This window comes from Hipposideros armiger, unplaced genomic scaffold (assembly GCF_001890085.2).
Source record: "Hipposideros armiger isolate ML-2016 unplaced genomic scaffold, ASM189008v1 scaffold_922, whole genome shotgun sequence".
NCBI lineage: Eukaryota > Metazoa > Chordata > Mammalia > Chiroptera > Hipposideridae > Hipposideros > Hipposideros armiger.
In genome coordinates this window covers 136,885-162,792 of record NW_017732272.1, presented here as the reverse complement: position 1 = coordinate 162,792, position 25,908 = coordinate 136,885, and the positions used below count along the sequence as shown (strand labels likewise).

General features: G+C 34.4%; 2 protein-coding genes across 4 annotated transcripts in view; one reads left to right on the top strand and one right to left on the bottom strand.

Moving 5' to 3' along the window:
- Nucleotides 1-17,369, top strand: part of CLEC2B (C-type lectin domain family 2 member B) — a 26,556-nt gene extending 9,187 nt beyond the window's left edge. The window contains exons 2-6 of the mRNA XM_019630551.1: nt 2,494-2,580; nt 10,643-10,806; nt 13,929-14,032; nt 15,049-15,159; nt 16,105-17,369. Of these exons, the coding sequence (XP_019486096.1) occupies nt 2,494-2,580; nt 10,643-10,806; nt 13,929-14,032; nt 15,049-15,159; nt 16,105-16,141 (503 nt within the window). The 3' untranslated portion in view covers nt 16,142-17,369. The remainder of the gene's footprint in view (nt 1-2,493; nt 2,581-10,642; nt 10,807-13,928; nt 14,033-15,048; nt 15,160-16,104) is intronic.
- A 2,656-nt stretch (nt 17,370-20,025) lies between these two features.
- KLRF1 (killer cell lectin like receptor F1) overlaps nt 20,026-25,908 on the bottom strand; it is a 59,429-nt gene continuing 53,546 nt past the window's right edge. For all 3 annotated transcript variants that reach the window (XM_019630544.1, XM_019630543.1, XM_019630545.1), the window contains 3 exons: nt 23,487-23,626; nt 22,992-23,104; nt 20,026-20,568 (listed from right to left, as the gene is read on the bottom strand). In XM_019630544.1, coding sequence (XP_019486089.1) covers nt 20,460-20,568; nt 22,992-23,104; nt 23,487-23,626 — 362 coding nt within the window. In that variant the 3' untranslated portion in view covers nt 20,026-20,459. The remainder of the gene's footprint in view (nt 20,569-22,991; nt 23,105-23,486; nt 23,627-25,908) is intronic.

Below are 25,908 nucleotides of genomic sequence, written 5' to 3'. Positions count from 1 at the left end.
TCAGAGCTGCAGAAGATATGGCAGCAGAAAACACCCAACCAGAACAGCAAAAAGAAAAAAGAATCCAAAAAATTGAGGGGATTTTAAGGGTCCTCCAGGACAATATCAAGCATACCAACGTTTGCATTATAGGGATACCAGGAAGAGAAGAGAGAGAGAGCAAGGAATTGAAAACCTACTTGAAGGAATAATAACAGAAAACTTCCCTAACCTCGTGAAGGAAATAGACATGCAAGCCCAGGAAGCACAGAGAGTCCAAACAAGATAAGCCCAAAGAGGCCAACACCAAGACACATCATAATTAAAATGCCAAAGGTTAAAGACAAAGAAAAAATATCTTAAAAGCAGCAAGAGAAAAGCAGTTAGTTACCTACAAAGGTGCTTCCATAAGAATGAGCTGATTTCTCAACAGAAGCTTTTCAGGCAAGAAGGGAGTGACAGGAAATATTCAAAGTGATGAAAAGCAAGGATATACAGCCAAGATTGCTCTACCAGCAAGGCTGTCATTTAGAATTGAAAGACAGGCAAGGAACTTCCCAGACAAGAAAAAGCTGGAGTTCATCACCACCAAATCAGTATTACAAGGAATCTTAGAGGGGTTTCTTTAAGATGGGAGGGGGGTACAGGATGGGTGAAAGGGAAAGGGATTAAGAAGTACAATTTGTTGTTACACAGTAGTCATGGGATGTAGGGTATAGCATAAAAAATATAGTCAATAATATTGTAATAACTAGGTATGATGCCAGATAGGTACTAGATCTATCAGGGTGAAAGATGAGAATGGGGTTGGGGTCAGGGTGAAAAAGGTGAAGGCATTAAGAGATATAAATTGGTAGATATTACAGTATGGGGAATATAGTCAACGGTGTTTTAAAGATCATGTAATGTGCCAGATGGGCACTGGGTTTATCAGGGGGATCACGTCATAGACTAGATGCCTGACCAATGTGCTATACACCTAAAGCTGAAGTAGAATTATATATATATATATATATATATATATATATATATGTGTGTGTGTGTGTGTGTGTGTATATATATATATATATATATATATATATATATATATATATATATAATTGGGGGAGGGGAACAGTGTTGGGGAATTAGGGAAGGGAACCAGCCAAGTTGTTGTTCTTCAATCTTAGTTGTGGAGGGTGCCAGTCGCCATCTGGCTTCCCATTGGCAGCTCGTGGCCTCTAAGCTCTAGGTTCTGTGTTCAATCTTAGTTGCAGGTGGACGTAGCCACCATGCCAGGCGGGAGTCAAACCAGCAACCTTGTTGTTAAGAGTGCACACTCTATCCACTGAGCCATCCGGGTGGCAGCTCAGCTCAAGGTGCTGAGTTCAGTCTTAGCTGAGGGCGGGTGTAGCCACCATCGAACAGGCAATCTTGTTGTTACACCAGCTGAGCCATCCTGCCACCTGTTGGCAACTCAGCAACAGCTCAGCTTGGGCACAGCGTCACTGGCCCGTGTGGGAATCAAACCGGTGTCCCTGTTGCTCAGAGCTCCTGCTCTTAAGCTAACTCTTAACCAACCAAGCCACTCGGCCAGCCCTGAAGTAAAATAATATTCAATGTCAACTATAACTAAATATATAGGTACATATAATCATGGGATGTGGAGTATAACGTAGGGAAGATAGTCAATGGTATTGTAACAGCTATATAAGGTGTCAGAGGGGTAGTAGCTTGGGGGGTGGGTTATCACTTTATGAGGGGTTTAAATGTCTAACTATTACATTGCTTTGTACACCTGAAACTAATAAAAATAAATAAATTAAAAATAAATAAACCAAAATATAATGGTAACAAACAAACAAACAAACAAACAAACAAACAAACAAAAACCACCTCACGTTCCATTTTTTTCCTAATTGGGCACTAATCTAAGAAAAACAATTTCTGACCAGGGATTAATTCTTTTCTATTGACTTTGCAGATGAGGAAATACAAGACCAGAAAAAAAATAGTGACTTATCCAAGTTTCCGTTGCTTGTTTGTGGTAAAAATCTCAGTCCCAAATCTTTTGGTTGATTATTCTATGACCTTTCAAATATGCTATTCCAGCTATCCTTTAAAATAAAGTTTTTATTCGTTAGAAAATAAGATTTTTCCTAGAAACATTCAAGGAATGTTAGGACGTGCTGATATTTCACCATAGACGAAGCATAATAAAGACCTAGAGTGGGGGCCCCAGGCCTGAGGGAAGTCTACACTAAAGACTCATACATATTTGATTTCTTGGACTATGACAGTAAAATCCCTGGTAACACTTGAACTGGATGTAAGAATGTCCTGAGAAATTTCAATGAAAAGAAAAAATCCGATTGTTTTTTCATATGACAAATGGGAAAAGTACGTTTTGTGTCATCTCCTTGTGAAATATCAGAATAAAATTGCCTAAAGGGGTTTGTCAGATAGTCATGAATGTAAATTTAGTTTTTCTTTTACCTGTTTCTTAATCTAAATAATTTGTTTTCTGTTTTTTAGGTGCTAACAAAAAATGCATCATGGCTTCAGCGCTTGCTGTAGTTTTTATTATAGCTCTTATTGTGTGTGGTATTATGCATATAATAGGTGAGTAAATTACACCCTTTATTTCTTCCCTTATTTTTTTTCTTTTTCAGAGTTTCCTATTCTATGACCCTTTTTCTTTTTGCCTCACATGGTCTTTTCTCATTATTCTCACTTTCTTCCCATTAGTCACAATATATTTAATGGGTATCAATGAATGAATTATTATGAATTATGTGACCCATGTAAGGCACTGGGAGATGCAAAGATTACGACAAAACCATTCACCCTGACTATGGTAATCACTATTTGACTCCTGTTGCATAGGTTAGTTTTGTCCACTTAAAAATTTTTACATAAGTAGGGCCAGCCGAGTGGCATGTTGGTTAGGAGCTGGCTTGGGACGCCAACTCTGAGCAGCAGGGTCCCAATTTGGATCACATATAAGGGCCAGTGACACTGCCCTGTACAGCTAAGATGGTGAACAACAGCTCGACCTAGAGCTGGGTTGCTGTGAGTCGCTGGCAATGGCTTAGGCTAAGATGGGGCTGCCTGGCAGTTAGCGTGAGATTTGTGAGCTGCCATGAGCCGCCGTTGCCGGTGAGCAACTGCCTCACCCGGGAAGAGCGCAATGATAATATCAAAAACATGGGCCAGTGAAGCCACAACCTCCACAGCTAGACTGAAGAAGAAAAGGACAGCAACTTGTCTGTTTCCCTTCCCCAATTCCCCAAAGCTGTTCCCCTCCCCCAATTTCCCAATAAAATCTTTAAAAAAACAAACAAACAAAAACAATGTTTACATAAATAAAATCTTGCAAATTGCATATATCCTTTGCATCTCATTTCTTGGGTTCCACATTATGCTTGTATTAGTCTTCCATTTCATAACATGTAGCAAAAGCTTATTGACTCATTTTTATAGGAGGGAGTAAAGAAATTTTTACACAATGGACCACATAGTAAATAATTTAGGCTTTGTTAGCTACACAATTTCTGTTGCAACTACTCAACTTCCTATTAGTAGTGCAAAAATAGCTGCAGAAGATAAACAATTGAGCATGGCTGTGTTGCAACAAAATTGAACATAGAAATTTGAATAGTATATAAATTTCATGTGTCACAAAATATTTCTCTTTTAATTATTTTGACTTTTAACTTTTAATTATATCGATTATTTTAAAATTTAAAAAGAATTTTAGCTCTGAATTGGGTCTCAGATTGTAGTTTGCAGATCCTTGCTCTAGATTTCCGTGCTATATAGGTATTAATTTATTCATTGTTCTACTTTTAATGGACATTTGGATTATGCTACATTTTGACTACTGTAAATTGTGTTGCTTTGAACATTTTTATACTTTTGGTCTTTTAGTGCATAGTGAACATCATTTGGAATACTCGGATACTTATGAAAAGAGTTAAGCTGTAGCATATGCATTAGTCAGATTCAGCAGATAATACATAGATAGTAGATAATCCAAACAAAAGTGTTTGAGAATGAATTGTGATCATACTTGTCAATGCTTTATTTTCAGTTTTACCCATTTTTGTCACTCTGATGAATGTGTTGGTATCTTAATGTGGCCTTAATTGGAATTTTCCTGATGACCAATACTTTTAAGCTTCTTTTTATATTTACTGCTCATTTAGCCACAATATTTTGTGATGAATATGTTCAAATACTTTCCCACTTTTTCTTAAGTTAGTTTTTTTGAAATTCATATGCTTATTTGACATCTGTATATCTTCTTTGCTGAGGTGTCGGTTCAGGATTTTTATCTATTTTTTAAATTAGGTTGTTTGTTTTTCTATTGTTGAGTTTTAAGAGCTATTTGAATATTTTGGATAACAGCAGTTTACCAGATGCATCTTTGGCAAATATACTCTCAGTTTGTGACTTGTCTCTCGTTCTCTTGACATTGTCTTTCACAGAGTGAAGTTCATTTTGATGAAGTCCAGCTTATCAATTTTTCTTTCATGGAATGTGCCTTTGGTGTTGTATCTAAAAAGTCATCACCATACCCAAGGTTATCTAGGTTTTATCCTATGTTATCCCCTGGGAGTTTTATAGTTTTTGTGTTTTAAACTTAGGTTTTAAACTGTTTTGCGTCAATTTTTGTGAAGGATGTAAGGTCTGTGTCTAGATTCATTTTCTTGCATGTAGACCCAGTTCTTTCAGTAGCAGTTGTTGAAAAGACTTTCATTGCTCCATTGTATCACCTTTGCGTCCTTGTCAAAAATTTGACTATTTTTGTGGTAGTTTATTTCTGGGTTCTCTATCTTGTTCCATTGATCTATTTGTCTATTGTCTCACCAGAAACTACACTCTCTTGATTACTGTAGCTTTATTGTAAGTCTTGAAGTTGGATAGTGTCTGTCCCCCAACCTTGTTCTCCTTCTATATTGGGTTGGCTATTCTATGTTTGTTTCCTCTTCAACTAAACTTTAGAATCAGTTTGTTGATATCCACAAAATAACTTGCTGAGATTTTGATTGGGATTGTATTGGGTTCATAGATGAAGTTGGAAAAGAACTGACATAGTGAGAATATTGAGTATTTCTATTCATCAACATGGACTATCTCTCCATTTATTTAGTTTTTCTTTGACTTTTTTCATCAAATTTTTTGTTTTCATATACGAGTGTATGCTGTACATATTATGTTGGATTTATACGTAAGTATGCCACTTTGGGGCATTCTATAATAAATGGTATTATGTTCTTACAAATACCACTTATTCATTGCTGGTACATAGGAAACTGATTGACTTTTGTATATTAACTTGTATCCTCCAACCAAAGTTTGTTTTTTCAGTTTTTTAAGATTTTCTACAGAATGATCAAACCACCTGCAGAAAAAAAAAACAGATTATTTCTTCCTTTATAATTTGTATACCGTTTATTTCCTTTTCTTGTCTTATTACATTAGGCAGAGGCTTCAGTATGATATTTAAAAGAAGTGATAAGAAGGGACATCCCTGCCTTGTACCTGATCCTAGTGGGAAAGTCTCTAGTTTGTCACCATTAAGTATGAAATTTGCTGTAGGTTTTTTTGTAAATAGTCTTTATCAAGTTGAGGAAGTTATCTCTATTCCTAGTTCACTGAGAGTATTTTGTCATGAATGAACATTAGATTTTAGTAAAACCCTTATATTGATACGATCATGTGATTTTTCTTTTTTAACCTGTTGATGTACTGGATTTCATTGGTTTTCCAATGTTGCACCAGCCTTGCAGACCTGGAATAAATCCCACTTTTCATGGTGCATAATTCTTTTTATACACTGCTGGATTTGATTTTGTAATATTTTGATGAGAATGTTTGCATCTATGTTCATGAGAGATATTGGTCTATAGTTCTCTTATAATGTCTTTGGTTTTTGGTATTAGGATAATGCTGGCCTTATGGAATGATTTAGGAAGTATTGCCTCTGCTTATATTCTCTAAAAGAGGTTTTAGATAATTAGTATAATTTCTTCTTTAAATGTTTTGTAGAATTCACCAGTGAACCCCTCTGAGCTTGGTGCTTTCTGTTTTGGGACAGTAATGACTATTGATTCAATTTCTTTAAAAGATATAGTCCTATTCAAATTGTTTCTTCTTGAGTGAGTTTTGGAAGATTATATCTTTCAAGAAATTGGTCCATTTCGTCTAGATTATTAGATTTGTGAGCATTGAGTTACTCATAATATTCATTTTTTTATCTTTTAAATTTCCATGGGATCTGTAATAATGTCTTCTCTTTGATTTCTGATATTATTCATTTTTGTCCTCTATCTTTTTTTCTTAGCCTCGATAAAGACTTATTGATTTTATTGTTCTTTGCAAAGAACCAGCTTTTGATTTTCTCTATTAATTTCTTGCTTTCAATTTCATTAATTTTTGTTCTAATTCTTTTTTTTTTAATTGGGGAGTTGGGGGAAGGGAACCGTTTTGGGGAATTGGGGAAGGGGACCAGCCAAGTTGTTGTTCTTCAATCTTAGTTGTGGAGGGTACCAGTCGCCATCTGGCTGCCCGTCGGCAGCTTGCAACCTCTAAGCTCAAGGTGCTGTGTTACAATCTTAGTTGTGGGAGGGCGTAGCCACCATCTCATGCAGGAGTCGAACCAGCAGCCTTGTTGTTAAGAGTGCATGCTCTATCAACTGAGTCATCCAGGTGGCAGCTCAGCTCAAGGTGCCGAGTTCAATCTTAGTTGAAGGCGGGCATAGCCCACCATAGAACAGGCAGTCTTGTTGTTAGGAACACGTGCTCTCACCAGCTGAGCCATCCTGCCACCTGTTGGCACTCAGCAGCAGCTCAGCTCGGGCACAACATCACTGGCCTATGTGGGAATAGAACCCGCTCAGAGCTCGTGATCTTAAGGTAACTCTTAAACAACTGAGCCACTCGGCCAGCCCCAGTTCTAATTCTTATTATTTCTTTTTTTCTGTTTACTTTGGATTTGACTTCTCTTCTGTTACTATCAATAGTTTCCTAAGATGGAAATAGATTACTGATTTTCTACCTTTCTTCTTTTCTAATGTATATATTTAATGCTATATATGTTCCTCTGAGAACTAATTTTTCTGCACACCATAAACTTTGATAAATTGTGCTTTCATTTTCATTTAGTTCAAATTGTTTTTAATTTTCCTTGAGATTTTTTCTTTGATCCATGTGTTATTTGAAAGTATTTTGTTTCATCTCCATGTACAGTATTTTGGAATTTTTCAGTTATCTTTCTGTTATTGATTTCTAGTTTACTTCCATTGTGATCCAAAAGCATACAACTTATTATGATTTTTTAAATTTGTTAAGGTGTATTTTATATTAACTATTAATTTTAATAAATTGTCTTTATTTTTATTTAAATGTTTATGTCAGCATTCAGATAATCTGTAAATAACAATAATTTTATTTATTTTTTTGAAATTTTTATACTATTTTACATATTTTTATTGCCTTATTTTACTGGCTAGAATTTCCAGCACAAGACTGAGAAGTAGTGAGAACTTGCATTCTTATTTTATTCTTTTTATTTTTTTTTTTAAGTTGGGGAATTGGGGGAGAGGAACAGCTCTGGGGAATTGGGGAAGGGGAACAGACAAATTGCTGTCCTTTTGTTCTTCAGTCTAGTTGTGGAGGATGTCGCTTCACTGGCCCATGTTGGTATTATCATTGTGCTCTTCCCGGGTGAGGCAGATCGGTCGCTGGCCTCTGGACGGCCGCTCACAGCGGCTCTTGGCAGCTCACACCAGCCACCAGCCGCTCACGCTGGCTGCCAGCCACACATGATATCTTATGGCAGCCCACTGCAGCAGGGGCTGCAGCTACGCCATCGCTGGCGACTCACAGCAGCCCACCTCCAGGTTGAGCTGTTGTTCACCATCTTAGCTGTAGAGGGCGTAGCATCACTGACCCTAATGTGGGATCCGAACCGGGGCCCTGACACTCAGAACTGGCGTCCCAAGCCAGCTCTTAGCCACGTGCCACTCGGCCGGCCCCCTTTATCTTATTCTTAATATCTATAAGAAAGTTTTTAATATTTCTCCATTATGGATGATTATTTGCGGATATTCCTAATCAAATTAAGGGAACTCCCTTTGATTCCTAGATGGCTAAAGTGTTTTATTTTGAAATGATTTAGAATACTATTAAATGCTATTGAGATACTTAATCTGTTTCTTTTCTCTGTTAATGTGTTGAATTATACATTAAAATGTTAAACTAAATTTTCATGTCTAGAAAAAACTCAATTTGATTATAAAGTATTAACCTTTTAACACTCTTGAATTAAACTGGCTAATATTTTAAGGTATATGCACATATGTTTATAAAAGACTGAACTATAATTTCCCTTTCTTATAATAATATTATGAGGTGTTGCTATCAAGATTACCATGGCCTCAATATTTGAGCTGGAAAGTATTTCCTCCTATTATTATATATTTTCTGAAAGAGGCTGTGTAATATTGTTATGTCATTCCTAAATAATTAGATGTAGTCACAACTGAAGCCATCTGGAATGGAAGATTTCTTTGATGGAATTTTTAATTTAAAGATTTAATTTCTTTACTAAATAGAATATTATTATTCACATTTATTATTTACTTTTCCTTTGTCAGTTGTGATAAGTTGTGTATTTCAAAAATTTATCTTTTTTTTCATTTTTGGTATTGTTAATTTGTTTATCTCCCTCTTTTAAATATTTTATCGGTTTTCCTAGTGTTCTATCTTTAGGTTATTCCAAAAGTCAATTTATGAGTTTCTTGACCTTTTTCTACTTTCTATTAATTTTCTAGTCAATTGATTTCAGGTCTTTTTTTTTTATTGTGTCTTTCTACTTTGGTTTTAATTCACCACTCTTACTTTTTTAGATAGATAATTACCTTTTTCAAAAGTTTTTCTTCCCCTTTTGGCCGCTTCAACTTCTTTTGGACAGCTCCTTCCTTTTTGATCCCTTCTTCCCTTTTTTTGAGCCTTGCCTTTGCACATGGCCCACGCCAAATTCTTTGGAATGTAATTTCTCTTCTAAAAATGGACCCTTGAGCCATTCTCTACTGCTCAGGCCTACTTCTACTTCTTTGAAATGTACTGTCTTTTCTAATAAACTGCTTTTTCATGACTTTAAAAAACAAAAGTTTTTCTTCCTTTTTGAAACATAAATTTAAGCCAATACATTTTCCTCTTACCTTTAAGAAAATGTGTTACCTTCTATAAGTTTATATATATATATCACATATACCATATATATGTAACTATCTTTCAGTTCAAAATGTTTTACACTTCCCATGTTTCTTCTTTGATTCATGAGTTATTTGTCATTGAGTTAATTTACAAACTTTGGTGATAATCTAATTTTATTTTTGTTACTGATATATGGCTCAATTACACCGCAGTTGGTATGCGATAAATGTCTTCAATTTAAAAGAATTTCTTATTACCACTTTATTGTCCTGCATTTTGGTAAATGTTTCATGTGCACTTTAAAGAATGTACATTCTGTAGTTGTTACATGTAACTCTCTATGTATGTCAACTGGCTTAGTTTTGTTAGCATGGAGTTCAGATATCATCTTTACACTTTTTGCTCATTTTAATGACAATGATTAAGAGAAGGCTGTAATAGGTACTTGGCAACAGGTGACTATAAATGATAATTTAACCAATTGTTTTACCTCTGTGCACTCTAAGTCACCAGTATTCCATTTACAACTGGTGATTAGATTAATGTCTTTAAAGCAAACTGCATTAGAAAACCAAAACCATATCTCATCCTTAAGGTTCTATTTCTTTAGAGCCACTTTTTGTACCAAAAACTGATTTAGTCTGTGTGTGTTCAGAAAAGTAGACACAACAAATTTTCAAGAATAGGACTTTAATGTAGGAATTAGTGATAACACGATTGTGAGAGGAGCTGTCGAGTAATAATGGTCTGGAAGCCTGTATAGCTGGAGGTCAAATGGTCACTAATAATTTTGGCTTAAAGCACTAATGTGTCTGGAGAACCCAGAGATTAGAGGAAAGTCTAATAAGCTAATACATCTAGCTGCCATGATTACAAAAGGGAAACTTTTGAAAAGGCCTATGAACTGCCTATGCCCCAGTCCTCCAAGAATAATAGCTTCTGCTTTGCTTCCACCTTCCAAATTCATGTAGGTTCTTTTCATTGGTTAACCCAAACCCGTACAGTGATGGTAGTACCTAGTTGACAACAGGCAATCCAACACATATCTTGTTAGGTATATATTCTGTTTTATTATTTTCATTGCTTCTTTAGAGTTTAACACAAATTTCCTGGATATGGCTCTAGTATAAATTAGTGCTTTTATTACTTGCTTATAAGGATTTCATTATATTTCATTTACCCAGAAATAGCAAAGGTGGCAAGTGAAATCACATTGGTTGCTCTAGGAAGGCCTATGAATCACTGAGACTGGATTTGAAAGGAATATGAGTGTCCTGTCAAATCCTGAACTGCTGTCATTTAACTTAACATAAATTTTTTCAATTTGTTATGGGAAAGATATGCAACTCTAATCATGATCATAATCTTTTATATCACAATCCTATCTTTTCCCAATGATCTCAAATACAGAGGCATATTATTTCATCTGGTTCTCAAAATACATATTTTTCATTTCCAGGTGAGCCACTTCTGGTTACCCAGTATTTTTGTCCTGATGACTGGATTGGTTTCCGAAATAATTGCTATTATTTCTCTAAAGAAGAAAATGATTGGAATTCAAGTAGAAACAACTGTTCCACTCAACATGCTTACCTAACTGCTATTGACACTAAGGAAGAAATGGTAAGTAATCTAATACACATTCCTTATGAATTTTATTGAGTAGCGACATTGGAAATATTCAAATTCCATTATTATTTTTAAAACTTTTTATACATGCTTGTCTATATATACAGAATATTAAAGATGTTCATAACACACCATGAAAGATACAGTTGGAAAAACTTGGTGAGATTTTGTGTGGATTGTGTAAGACTTCCATCAAATAGTAGACTTGATAGCTATCTTTACATTTTAAGGAGTAGAAATAGAAGAGCTTGATAATATTTGGAAACCTTTTAAAAGTCAGTACTCCACAAAGAAAGAATTGCCTGAGGGAGGATGAGCGTCTCCATCCCACTACTTTTGAGGAGCCTTCCTCTGACTTCTCAGGCTGGCTTCAGTGATCTAAGGTCCCATGGCAGCCTCCCTCAGAGCACTCACTATCACTAATGCCATAGATGTGTAATTGAAAGTTTCCCCCTGGCCCAGAGTATGAGTTTTCAGTGAGCAGATACTGTGTTTTATTTGAAATTGCATGCTTTGCTATAGCATAAACACAGACACAAATTAAAAAGCTGAATGGATTTTTGTTGAATATATGTTGATCTACATGGCAAAAATTTTATGAGTAAAGAGAATCACCAAGAACTTTAATAAGAGATTACAAAGCTCTGTAGCTCTGCACTAGTGAAATCTGTTCTTTGCCCAAGTCACTTCTGTGGTAAGCATATGTTTTTATTTTTGTTTGGTCTCTTTAAAAATAAAGGATCAATGTAACTTGATTTTAATTTTTTTTGTGTGTGAATAATGTACAATTAAGAAGGAGGTAAAATGTAAAGAGTATAACACAGCAATCAACATTGTTAAAAGAGAATTATATGTTATTTCTGTGGTGAACAAAGTATATTTATGTAATCTCCCTGAAGATTGTTTCAAATAGGTGTGAACAAGGCTGGGGTAATCTATAGATCAGTGCAAGGAAACTACCATAAACTATTTTGGAAGCACCAAAAGGTATGGAAATCTGAATCAAATGTGAAGAGCCAGATATGTTAAGAGTAGACACAGAAAATCAAATATGCATGCTCAATTAAATCAGAAGAGCTTCTGTAGTCAATAGTTTCACTCCTGAATTTTGCAAGACTTCTGCAATGAACATTCTTAGAAATCTTTAAACTGTCTTTACAGTTTCTCTTGGGGAGAAAAGATGCTAAATTAGCAGCAAGATGGAAAATAATAAGTATTAATAAAACTTTTGAGGGATAAATTAATAATAAGGCAAAATATTTTCAAAATCTTCACTTAAAGGAATCTTATTGGCAAAGACTAAAAAATTTGTTAATAGCACGGAACACAAAGAACAGAAGTACACAAAAATTTTAGTTTTGAATGTAAGAGAAACCATGAAACATATCAGATAAGAATGATTGTACTGTTTGGATTAAAAAAAAAGAGACTGATCATACAATATCTTGATATAATTTGAAGATCACAGATGCCTATTATGTACTATGTAATCTGGGCAAATTTTAAGTGACAAACAGAATGAGGTAAACTTATTTGTGAAAGAATGATAAAAGTAATGTATACAAAAGTTTTAAACAACTGTTTATTTAAAATAGTTTAAAGTATCATATATATTTATTTAAATTACAAAATGTTTTCCATAATTAAAATATGAAACTTGCTTCTTAAAAAATTTTTATATTTATTTCCACATATTTAAAATGATTTTGCATTTTTAACCAGGGACTACATGGGCACCCTTTTGTTGAGGAAATAATGATTAATATTTTTCATAGGATGGACTCTAAGAAATGCACCTCCTAGTTGCCTGTCACCAACACCACAACTACTGAACCTCACCCTATAACATATATTTATGATCTCCTGCTGGTTTACAATACATTTATCCTTTCTTATACATATTTTTCCTGCCTTCAAACAAGCTCTTTCGTAAGACAAGACTATGAATGTCCTTTTCTCCCTTACCCTCTATATCAAGGAATCTTCTCTTCCCTTCTAGGCCTACCTGTTAGAGCACATCATATTTGAAAGCCTCCCATAAAGACTAGATAGTTCTTCCTGTAAACTCAAATTTCACTGTGTATTTATTACACTCATTATTATCTCCTTATCTACTAAAATATTTTCTAACTATGTTTACATAATTTTTTCTCATTAACTGAAATTCTTTGAATCCAGGGATGATGTCTTTTAATCTGGTCCTTTGTAATGCCCAAATCTTAGCCCAATGCACTGAATTTTTTCCAAATAAATTCATAAAATGCTGCAGAAGATGGCATATTAAAATGCCCAAGGTTTTTGGTGTCACTGTTATTAGATAGGAGTGGACCATAGTGCTGTGATCTGTCATGATTTCCTTATATTTATCATAACATTGAAACATGGAGTGATATAATATAAAGTTTATGGTTTCCAAGGTATTTAGTAGCACAGTAGACTCTATGACTTTCCATACATAATATAATTCTATGGTTAAAAAGGGGTCTAATGTAGCAAAAAAAATTTAAATTGAATGAATAAGAAGAATAAAAGGAGAAATATCAAGAAAGTTATATTTTTCCTTGAGTGATGCCTTTTAAAATGAAAATACTTGGTGAAAAAATGAAATTTGATAACTGGATTCTAAAGAAAATAGATAAATGAGGGGTGTGTGTGTGTGTGTGTGTGTGTGTGTATACACGTGATAATTTTGAGAGAGATGTTGAAGTAAAGTACAACATTAAACTCAATATACTAATAATTTATAGGAAGAGGAAAACATTATAATGAATACCTGGTGGTTAGGAAGGCTGTGCAAGAGCTTAATGACAAACTCTGGCTTTCCAGAAGTTTATTGTTTAAAAATCCTGGGGGAATAGACTTTCATTTTGAATATGTATCAATTTAGAATCAAAAAGTACCTTAAAGAAAATGTTTCTCACATTTTTGACTCACAAATAAGAAAACTGAGGGTCAGAGGGTAAAACACTTTTTCAAAATGCCACAGCTATCTTCTGGTGCAGGTAGGATTTGAACATTTGTCGCCTCGCTCCTCACAACCAGCAAAGCAAGAAGAACATGATAGGTTGTGATAAAAACTGACAAGTAAAATTATGAAATTTATTTTGTTTCTAAAGAATTTTCTTAAACAACACAAATGCACTTCTGATCACTGGATTGGGCTAACGATGACAAAAAATCAAACAGGACGATGGGTAAACAAAACCATGTTTAACAAATGGTAAGTTTCTTTATTTCTGGGATTATTAAAATTTAGATAGTTTAACCTTTAGAGCTTCGGCATTATCTACATTTCCTTAGAGCCCAAGATTTATGTGCGTGTTGAAAAGGTGGAATGGGGAAAGATTTTATGATGTACTGACACTAGTTCCAAGAGTCAGCCAGACAGGTTGGGAATCAAGATACAAGAGAAAAATGTCCTACTTGGTTGTTTTGAAAATAGAGACCTAATATTCATAAACACAGTCCAAAAAATTCTTTTGCCTGATTTTAACTTATCTTCTCCAATTCTATGTCTATTTTTCAAGCTTTATGCTACCTGTTTGCTGACATCTTTGACAGTTCAGAATAAATTTGCTGTTCATTTTAAACTGATTTTATTTGCATTGATAGCACAATTTATCCTGGACTTTGCATCTTCCATTTTACAATAAGAAAAATTGGATCTAAAGGCCTGAGTTCACTGCACATATGACCTCAGCATAACCACCCCAAATGATGACTGCCAGCCATTTTACCGCTTTGTTTCTATTAGAATTTCTCAATAGCAACACAACTGACATTTTGAACTGAATAATTCTTTGTTGCTGGGAAGGGCACTTTCTTGTACATCGTAGGATGGTAGTAGCATCTCTGGCCTCTACTACTAGACACTAACAATTCCTCCTCCCCCTCTCCACTTGTGACAAACAAAAATGTCTCCAGTTATTGCCAAGTGTCCCTTGCGGCAGGGAAGGGACAAAGCAAAATTGCCCCAGGTTAACAACCATTGGTTTATATGAACTGGTAGTTCTACTGATTACATGTAACTAACTTAATTTCAGTTTAACCAATATAAATTCTTGGAAGATAAACTCTTAGGGTCCAATTTGGTATAGATATCTTAACCCTAGCAAGAGAGTACTGTCAGAGCACACTTTTTTAGGACTCTGGAGAGATATTTTTTTAAATGTGTCATTGGGCAAGGGCGAAATCACAGGACTCCCTAGTACTCAGTGTTTAATCCCTCTGTTGTAGGTTTGATGTGAAAGGAAATGAAAAATGTGCTTACCTCGGTGATGATGGTGTAGCAACAGCTAGATGCTACACAGAACGAAAATGGATTTGCCGGGGGAAAAAAGGCACCAGGTCAGTGTTTCTAATGATGGGCTTATCACCATGGGTGAGATAGTCTTAGTATCTGTAACCTTTCTTTCTTTCCCTCTGTATAACTTAACTTTCAACATTTCACTGCTTTCATATTATAGCCTGATAATACATCTCGATAATTGTTAGAGTAATTTCTTTCAACTTGTAATTTTACTTTTCAAGTGAAATGGATCTTTGCTTTTCTATAGCAATTTTAGAAGAATCTTGTAATTTCACAGAATGTGTAGGTCAATGTTGGGAGTGTTGTATTTATAACATTATTTTCTTATTAATTTATAATATATATTTTGTATTGATTTTTGTCTTCTTAAATAACTTAACAATTTTTCTAAAAAGTTACTGAAAGCTATTTATTTTATGCATCCCTATACGTGTATCTAATTTTTTTGCTATTGCAGTTATGTAATTTTATTATCTTTTAAAATAATTGTTTCTATACAGATATGTGACTTTATTTTGGTTATTCTTCTGTTCAAGATCCGTTCTGAAGGCTCTTATAATTTCTAATAATTTATGGATTCTTTTAAATACTGTAAAACATAGTATCTAATAACAACAGTTTTGGTTTTTCCTGTCTTATAACTGTTACTTATTTCTGGTCAAATTAATATGGGTAGTAGACTTGGTGGAGTTATCACTTTGTGAGGGGTATAAATGTCTAACCATTATGTTGTTCTGTACACCTAAAACTAATAATAAAATTAAATTAAATTAAAATAATAATAAAATAAAATGGGTAAGACTGCCTGGACAATACTGATAGTGAATATTCGTGACTTGTTTCACATTTTAAGGGAAATGTTTCTAACATTTAATTGTTAGTAGTGTTTTATCTAGTTTTTTTTAATACAATTTTAAAGTTAAGGCAGTTCTTTGCCATTCTTGTTGGCTAATTTTTCTTTCATTTTTTTTCTGTTTTATTAGAAGAAGCAAGGAAAGATTTTCCCCTAAAGCAGTCTGACACCTTGATCTGACTTCCAGTTGCCAGAAAGATGAAGAACGAATTGCTGTTTTAAACGATCCAATTTGTGATACATTGTTCTGGCGGTGCTAGCAAACTAATACTCGCTATTATCAAGATCAGCTTATTTTCATTTCTATATTCCATCCGTCTTGGATACAAACCTGAGCTAGACTATCCCTTTATTCTTTCAAGGTTCTTCTTTAAACCAAGGAAAATATATCCTTCGGGCATCTCAGTCCAGCCCCGTCTAGTGTTACCGATTCATGCCACAAAAGCGCACAAGAGCAACGCTCACCAAATCACCCCCTATCTGTATTGCTATATCCAGCAGACTTAACTTCAGTTAAGATCTCTCATGTTCTCTCAAGCAGCATTTAACGTTCATTTCCTATTTTCTCCTTCTTTAAAGGCTGTCTTCCAAGAATTCTGCAACACCTTATTCCCCGGCTATCCCTCCTCACTCCCTGGCTTCTCTGCTCTCAGTATACATGTTTTGTTCCTGCCATAGATGTTAGCCTTCCTATTGTTTTAGGCCTGCTCTTCTTTTGTACTCCTCCCTAGGCAATCTCCTTTATATATTTGAGATCAATATCTACTCTAAAGAATCCCAAACTTAAATATTCAACAATGAAACTTCCTCTGAGTTCCAGATTTAATACCTAACTGCCTACCCCACTTCAATGTCTCAATTATATCTTAATCCAAAGATGTCTAAAATTTAATTTATAATTTACCCCGCAAATATGGCCTTCATCGCTGCATTAAAGGGAACCACCATCCAACTAGTCGCATAAAAACAGAAACCTGTTATTATCCTCAACATTGCTTTCTTTCTCATCTACCACTTCAGTTCACTTCTCTTTATCTTCAAAGCATTCATACTAGTCCACCATCTTTTGCCCAATGGTGGATGCTCTAATACCTCATATTCCTTTTCCTATACTATAGCCAGGGTAATGGCTTCAAAATTCAAAACTGACCATGTTATTCTGCTAATTGGCTTCCAATTGCTATTTAAATGCAAGTAGAAAAACTTACATGGCATATATGACAATTTGTAACATTTTCCATCCATATTTCACACCTAGCTTATATTTTCTTGATATCTAGTACTTCACATCTTGACTCACTAAACTCAAAGGATTTTTTTCACTTATTGACGCTTTATCTGGGCCCATTTGGAAGGTTTCTCCTTCCTTTTTTTTAGTTAATTCTACTCAACAGATATGATTATTTGTCACATATTTGTCACATATTTAATGAAGTATTAGCTGAATTCAGTGATCACCCTACTTTATATTCTCATAAGTATCATGCACATTTTCTTCATAGCACCAATCAAATTTCATTCAACATTCAACTAATATTTATTAAGCAGCTATTAAAAAATAAGGATAAAACAGGGATCCAAACAGGGCAAAATTCTTGCCCACATGGAGCTTAAACTCTAGATGAGGAGACAGAAAATAAAATGTAATATTTTGAAAGATACAAAGAAAGGCAAATTATTTGGAAAAAGAAACAAAGTTTTAATTTTATATTTGTTTGGTTATTTTATTGATGTTTATGAATCAGGCTGGAACATACAGGCCAGTTCAGACATTGGCAAAAATGGTTACTGGTATTCTGCTGAGTTTAATGCTACTTTAAAAAAAAAAAATCACTACAGAGCAGCATAAGATTGTGGCGATCAGGGATACAGATGTCACTTTGACAAGTAACTCTTATGACAAGGTTTGGAACAAGTTAACCTTCAAAATAGAAGATTATGACATATTGAACAAAATATGCATCCATAAAAATAAATAAATTGCAATTTTAATGATATATGAGATATTTTAAAAATGGAAGGAAACTAAAGAGACATATCTGAACGCAGAAAATGAATCTGAGCTGGATGTTTTACACTAAAGAGCATTATTTTGACACTAGCAAACCCTGAAGGGATTGCAATGTTAATTTGTTGATTTTTATAATTGTACTGTGATGAAGTAGAAGGGTTTTTTTTCTGCAGAAAATATACATATTATCCAATGATGTTTGAAATTTCATAATGAAATACATTAATTTAGCAACAAATTCTTAAGAGGCCCAGGAGAAAGGTTAATTTCTTTTTTCTGTACCCATAATCTTCTTAAAAGTTTGTGATAGTTTCTAAATTTAGATAAAATTTTTATAAAATCTAAAATAAACAACATATTTCACACTTTTTACCCGGAATTTCCAGTTTTAAAGTTTATATCATAGAAATAAAAGTACTATTATTGAAGAAGATATTTAGAAATTTGTTACAGCATAGTTTAAGTAGCAAACTCCTGGAAACAGTTAATGCTCATCAATAAAGGAGTCAAGAATGTATAAATCTACTTTATAATGCAACTCAGAATTTACAAAGTTTTCATAGGATATTGTTAATAATTTTAAAAAGCAAAATACAGAAAAGCAGACGTAATTTTTTCCACCATTTTTTATTATTTCTTTCAGGTGCACAAAACAACATAGTGATTAGACATTTACATACCTCACAAAGTGGTAACTCCAATAACTCTACTACTCCAATAACTCCACTACCCAATGTTCATTGGTATGTAATACCATGCATAGCTATTACAATACTATTGACTATATTCCCTATGCTGTACTTTATATTCTGTGACTATATTTTTTTTAAATTATAGTTGACACTGATTATTTTATATTAGTTTCAGGTGTATAGTGTAGTGGTTAGGTATTTATATAATTTATGAGGTGATCCCCTCAATAAATATAGTACCCATCTGACACTATACATATTTTTTATAATATTGACTATATTCCCCATAATGTATTTCACATCCCATGACCATTTTGTAACTATCAGTTTGTACTACTTAATCCTTTCATCTTTATCCCCATCCCCCCAAACTCCCTCCCATCTAGCTACTGTTTTTTTCTCTGTAACTATCAGTCTATTTCTGTTTTGTTTGTTTATTTATTCCGTTCTCTAGATTTCACATATAAGTTTTTCTCCGGCAAAAGCAGGTAGGATTTGGGCCAGCTGAGTGGCACAATGGTTAAGAGCTGGATTGGGACGCCAGAGAGCCCCGGTTCAGATCCCACATATGAGGGCCAATAACACTGCCCTCCACAGCTAAGATGCTGAACAACAGCTCAACCTGGAGCTGGGCTGCCGTGAGTCGCCGGTGACAGTGTAGGCTGCTACAGTGAGTTGCCATGGTCTACCGTGTGTAGCCAGCAGCCAGCATGAGCGGCCAGCAGCCGCTGTGAACAGCCATCCAGAAGCCGGTGACTGATCTGCCTCGCCCGGGGAAGAGCGCAATGATGGTGCCAACTTGGGCCTGTGAAGCAACATCCTCCACAACTAGACTGAAGAACAAAAACAACAGAAACTTGTCTGTTCTCCTTCCCCAATTCCCCAGCGCTGTTCCTCTCCCCAAATTCCCCAATTAAAAAATATATATATATATAAAATAATGTTTAAAAAAAAAAGCAGGCAGGATTTAATAATACTTATTATAAATAAAAAAATGAATAAAAATCCTGAAAATAAATTCATGGGCTTACACTAGATTATATTATCACATAAAAAATCAAAAAGGTATATTTTATTTTATTTTTTATTTTTTTATTTTTTGAAAGATTTTTATTGGGGAATTGGGGAAGGGAACAGTGTTGGGGAATTGGGGAAGGGAACATTGTGTTTTTCCAGGACCCATCAGCTCCAAGTCAAGTTGTTGTCCTTCAATCCTAGTTGTGGAGGGCACAAGCTCAGCTCTAAGTCCAGTTGCTGATTTCAATCTAGTTGGGGGGCGGGCGGGTGTAGTCCACCATCCCATGCGGTGGGTCGAACCAGTAACCTTGTTGCACTGAGCCATCTGGCCACCTGTCAGCAGCTTGCGGCTGTTTAGCTCAAGGTGCCTTCTTCAACCTTAGTTGTGGGGGGGGCGCAGCCTACTATCCCACATGGGTGTCAAACCGACAACCTTGCTGCTAAAAGCACGCGTTCTCACCAGCCCAGCAACAACTCAGCTAGGGCGCAGCTCACCGGCCCATGTGGGAATCAAACTGGTGACCCTGTTGCTCAGAGCTTGCACTCTTAATCAACTGAGCCACTCGGCCAGCCAAAAAGGTATACTTTAAATTGTTAACGTGGTTACTCTGAAGCTAGGACCAATGTAGATGATAGAGGGAAAATGGAGAAGATATTTTGGTGTTTACTTGCAGTTTTAAATTCTTATTCCTGAAGATTAATATTAGAGCTTAACAGGCAAAAACCTTTATCATTGATTATTCCACTATCAATTTTTTTTTAATTCTAATATTGACAAATCCATTTGAAAACACTGCTGCAAGCTTCAGAGTAAATTTTCTTTTCCTTGATGGCACCACAGCTGTTTTCTGTAGTTGGTCCTTTTATGAAGAATCTGCGGAAAAGAGGATAAACACATTGTTAATCATTGTTGCTTAAGACATCCATTTGTATTTGCAGCTAACACCCTCACTTATTAAAAGATAATTCAAAATTTCGAGGCATTTTCTTTTTTTTTAAAGATTTTTTTGGTGAATTGGGAGAGGGGAACAGCATTGGGGAATCGAGGAAGGGGAACAGACCGGTTGCTGTCCTTTTGTTCTTCAGTCTAGTGTGGAGGACATCGTTTCACTGGCTCATGTTGGTATTATCATTGTGCTCTTCCTGGGTAAGACAGCTGCTCACCGGCCATTGGACAGCCGCTCACAGCGGCTCATGGCAGCTTACGAAAGCTCACGCCCACTGCCAGCCAGCCCATGGCAGCCTACGCTGTTGCCAGCAACTCACGGCAGCCCAGCTCCATGTCGAGCTGTTGTTCACCATCTTAGCTGTAGAGGGTGCAGTGTCACTGGCCCTCATGTGGGATCCGAACTGGGGCCCTGCTGCTCAGAGCTGGTGTCCCAAGCCAACTCCTAACCAACACGCCACTCGGACTGCCCTCAAGGCATTTTTAAATACCTTGACTCACTAAATATTAAAGTACCTCTATAACTTAGTATTACTGTCTGTGATTGGCAGAGAGTTCTCACAGTGTCTGTGTGCAAATGACAGAGCAAGGAATAAATGTGTGCTCATATTCCTGTTCTAGTATCCTTTGCATTGTTCCATGTAGTCCCTTATATTAAAAAATAAGATTAAGTCACATGGACAGCTCATTTAACATTTCTTGGCTTCTCATATCAAATTGTACAATGATGATAATAATATTTACCTAATGATATTATGAAGTTAAATGAATTGATGTTTGTAAAGAATTCAGTATACAAACTGACCCATGTAAGCCCTAAATAGTCTGTTTATTGTATTTTTTATCCATAAAGCAATATGATAAATACAATAATAAAATCATCTACCAAATACTGTAGTATTAGTGATTTGTTCTGTTAGGAATTTATTTAAACTGAGGAAAAAGTTTAAGAAAGAATCATCGACAAGATGCACATGATCATCAAAACCTCCAAATTAATAAAGGGCAAATAAGTACTATATTATCACACTGGAAACCACACTGTGTCCAAGTTTTTATTTGAATTTTATATTGAACATATTTTGCACAAAAATCCCTAGGCATGGTCTAAATTTAAAACTCAATCTTATAGTTGGTGTTGAGTGGATTTGGCATGAGGAAAAAAGCCTAAATTAGCACCTTCATAAGTAGTCTGTCAGGTAATGTTCACTGTTACAACTCTACCCTTAGATGACACACATCCTCAATTTTACTTTCCATTGCAAATAAGGGCTTCAGTTGACTTCCTTACATTGATTAATTTAGTGCAGTGACATAGAAAATAAATAATATTTAATGATGAGATAAGGGTGAAGGGAAAATAAAACAACAGTATCATTAATTGGTTACTCTAGTGTATTAGTTCCTTACCACTGCTGTAATGAAGTACCACAAACTTACTGGCTTAACACAACACAAATTTGTTATCTTACAGTTCAAAACTGGTTTTATGGGAGTAAAATCAAGTGTCTGCAGAGCTGTCTTCTGCAGGCACTATGGGAAAAAACCTATTCATTGCCTTTCGCAGCTTCTAGAGGCTGTCCACTCCTTGGGCCATGGTTATATCAATTGGACCCCTGTCTATCTTTACAACCCCTTCGTGGACACTGGCTCTACTTTCTTCCTTTTGTAAGGATTAGTAATTACACTGGGCCCACTTGGGTAACCTAGCATAATGTTACTATCTCAAGTTTATTAATTTAATCACACCCTTGAAGTCTTTTATTGCCATGCAAATTCACAGGATTTGGGGATTAAGATATGGACATCTTTGGGACCATTCTTCTGCCTACCAACATACTAATTTTACTATTTGTATTTCTAATTAAGTATTTTATTATAAAATTAATATAAGCACACAAAAATGTTGATGAAAGTTTTTAAATCTTCAATCATCTCATGCAATTGATGAGAGAATTTTGGATTATTTTGTTCTGTCTTACATTTCTCATTTGCCTTTTACTGTTACGATAATCAAACAATACAAAAAAATTGCATTTTTTTCAGTTACTAAAAGTGGCTAAAGTAAACATTGAGAACTTTGACAACAGAGAAGTACATTGGTTCAGTCCACCTTTCCATTTAAATTATGAGTAGTTTTTAAATAATAAATGTACAACCATTCTTTTCCTTTGAAAACCAAACCAAAATATCTATCATTACTCCAGTGAACATTAAATTATTTTCCATCCTTTCAAATTCTTCAGTATCAAGAACTATGTCAGAGTGGATTTTGGTGGACTTAGAGATGCTTTATGAAGATAAGTTTCACAATAAACAATAAATCAAATTATCTTTTTGGAAAGACTCACATCTGTGAATCTAATGGAGAACCATCCACCCAGGTCCATGTGCTCTTCTGCGAGGTAAAGTTAAGCCCAATCCACACGTAGTTTGATCGTTTTAGATTTTTCTGTATAAAAGTCTAAAAAGTGGGTAATAAAGAAACATAATATTTTAATAATTCAAACATACTAAGACCAAAATTTTGTTGGACTCTGCACTCTGCATGAGGATTCTTATGCTAATTACCGGTAATTCATATCTAATTTTCACACACATTATATAAATGTTATATATTATATACATACACAGACACTACTTGCAAATTCAATACAAATATTCAGACCAGGATTAGCATGAGTCAAGTGAGTCAGTGGCTTCGAGCACAAATTTAAGAGGGCGCCAAAAACTCAGTAATCAAGATGAATGATAATTTAATGAAAGGGTGGGAAAAAATTTGAGGAAAGCTATTTTTAACCATTGTAATGAGGCTAATGCCATAACTATGATACTAAATCACTTGCCATTTCAAGTTGGTCCTGAATGATTAGTAGGTGAGATTTTCTTTCCAAACAATACCCATAACTGTCACTCCAACTTTTCAACTCATTAGAGAACCAATAACACTTTTCTTGATATTTGAGCCATTCTGATGGGCACAATCCTATAGGTAAATGGGGAAAACAAAGAAAAATTAAATTATATATGTATCTCTGAAAATCGACAGTGAGAATATTTATGTGTTATATGAATAAGAGTGGAGCTATGATAAAATAACTCATCACAAAGTGTTCAGACTCACAAGGTGTCCAAAATACAAGTAATAATTCCTAGGACTTAAGAAAATTAATTTAGTAAGATAAAGCTAAACCTAGTTATAAGGAATCTTTTTCCTGCATGATCTAATTACTAAATATAATTGCTAAATATAATAACTAAATTACCATATAGTTACTAAATATATAATTACTAGTATAACATGAACCCATTAAAATATATATTGCGTTAATGTTATTTGAGAGATTAGAGAAAATAGTATCTAGACCATTTGCTTAGAATTTATCCATATAAAGTATTAGAATATCTATCTTTGTTTTGTATGTAAATCTATTTTAATATCTTCCTTTTCATATTAAATAATAGTGATATTAATTTTTTAAACCTCTCTATAATTGCAAGTTCATCAAGTCTCTTGATTTTTCTTCAGTTAAAATTAAATTGAGGTATTCTCAAATTTAAAATATCTGAGACTTTTGGCATAATAACGAGAGAAAGTGAAGTATGTATAAAAATATATGTGCAAGCCAATATAACTATTCAAACTTGTGGCTATTACAATCTCCTTTTTTTAACTGGAATAAAATTTATGTAACACAAAATTCACCATTTAATCATTTAAAAAGCAAATGCTATAGGTTTTAGCACATCCACAATGTTGTGCAAACACAACTACTACCCAATTCCAAAATATTTTCATCACCCAAAAATGAAACCTCATAAACATTAAGCAGCCTCTACCCATTCCCTCTACTCCTAGCCTTGGCAACCACTAATCTGTTTTCTGTCTCTACAGATTTGACTATGATGGACATTTCATATAAAAGGATCATATAACATGTAGCTTTTTGTGTCTGGCTTTTTCACTTAGCATAAAATTTTCAAGGTTCATCCACCACTTCGTTCCATTTTATGGCAGTATGATATTCCATTGCGTGGTGGTGTACCACATTTGTTTACCCATTTATCAACTGATGGATATTTGGGCCATTTTGGGCTAGTATGACTACTCCAGCTATAAACATTCATGTATGAATTTTTGTGTAGGCATGTTTTTCTTTTCTGGGGTGTATAACTTCTTTTGTGTGATATGATAATTCTATATTTAACTTGTTGAGGAACTGCCTGATTGTTTCCCACAGTGCCGCACCATTTTACTTTTCTATCCGCAATGTATGAGCAGTTTCTCCACATCGTCAACAACACTTGCTACTTTTGTTTGATTATAGCTATCCTAGTGGGTGCGAAATGGTTTCCCATTGTGGTTTTAATTTCCTTTTTCCTTAATAACTAATCATTTTAAGCACCTTTACATGCGCTTATGGGTCATTAGTATATATTTTGTATAATTTCTTTGAAAAAATGTATTTTTTTGTCTTTTGCCCAATTTTTAATAGAGTTCTTTAAGGGTTTTTTTAGTTTGTTTTGGAGTTATGAGTTCTTTATGTATTCTGGATACTACAGATCTATTTGATATATGATTTGCAAATATGTTTTCCTATTTGGTGTGTTGTCTTTTCAATTTCTTGATAATGTCCCTTGATGAACAAATGTTTTTACTTTTGATGATATTTATTTTATTTATTTTTTATTTTGTCACTTGTGCTTTTAATATAATATTTGAAATCATTATCTAATCAAAGGTTATGAAGATTTACATCTATTTTTTCTTGTAACAATTATATAGTTTAGTTTTTACATTTAAGTCTTTGATCCATTTTGAATTGATTTTTCTATAATGTATGAGCTAAGTGTTCAAGTTCATTTTTTGCATGCGACTATCCAGTTAACCCAACCCATTTGTTCAAAAGATTGTTCTTTCTACATTGAATGGTTTTCACACCTTTGTCTAAAATCATTTGACCATAGGTGTATGGGCATAATTCTTGATCCTCAATTCAATTTCATTGATCTATACTAAGGCCACACTGTTTTGATTACTGTAGATTATAGTAACTTTGGACACTGGAAAATGAGAATCTTTCCATTTTTTCTTCTTCTTCAAGACTGGTTTTCTTATTCAAGATCCCTTCAAATTCCATATGAATTTTAGGATCACCTCACCCATTTTTGCAAATAAAAAAACCATTAGAATTTTCACAGGGATTTCTTTGAATCTGTGGACCACATTGGTTAGTATTGCCACCTTAAACAAATTGTAGTATATAC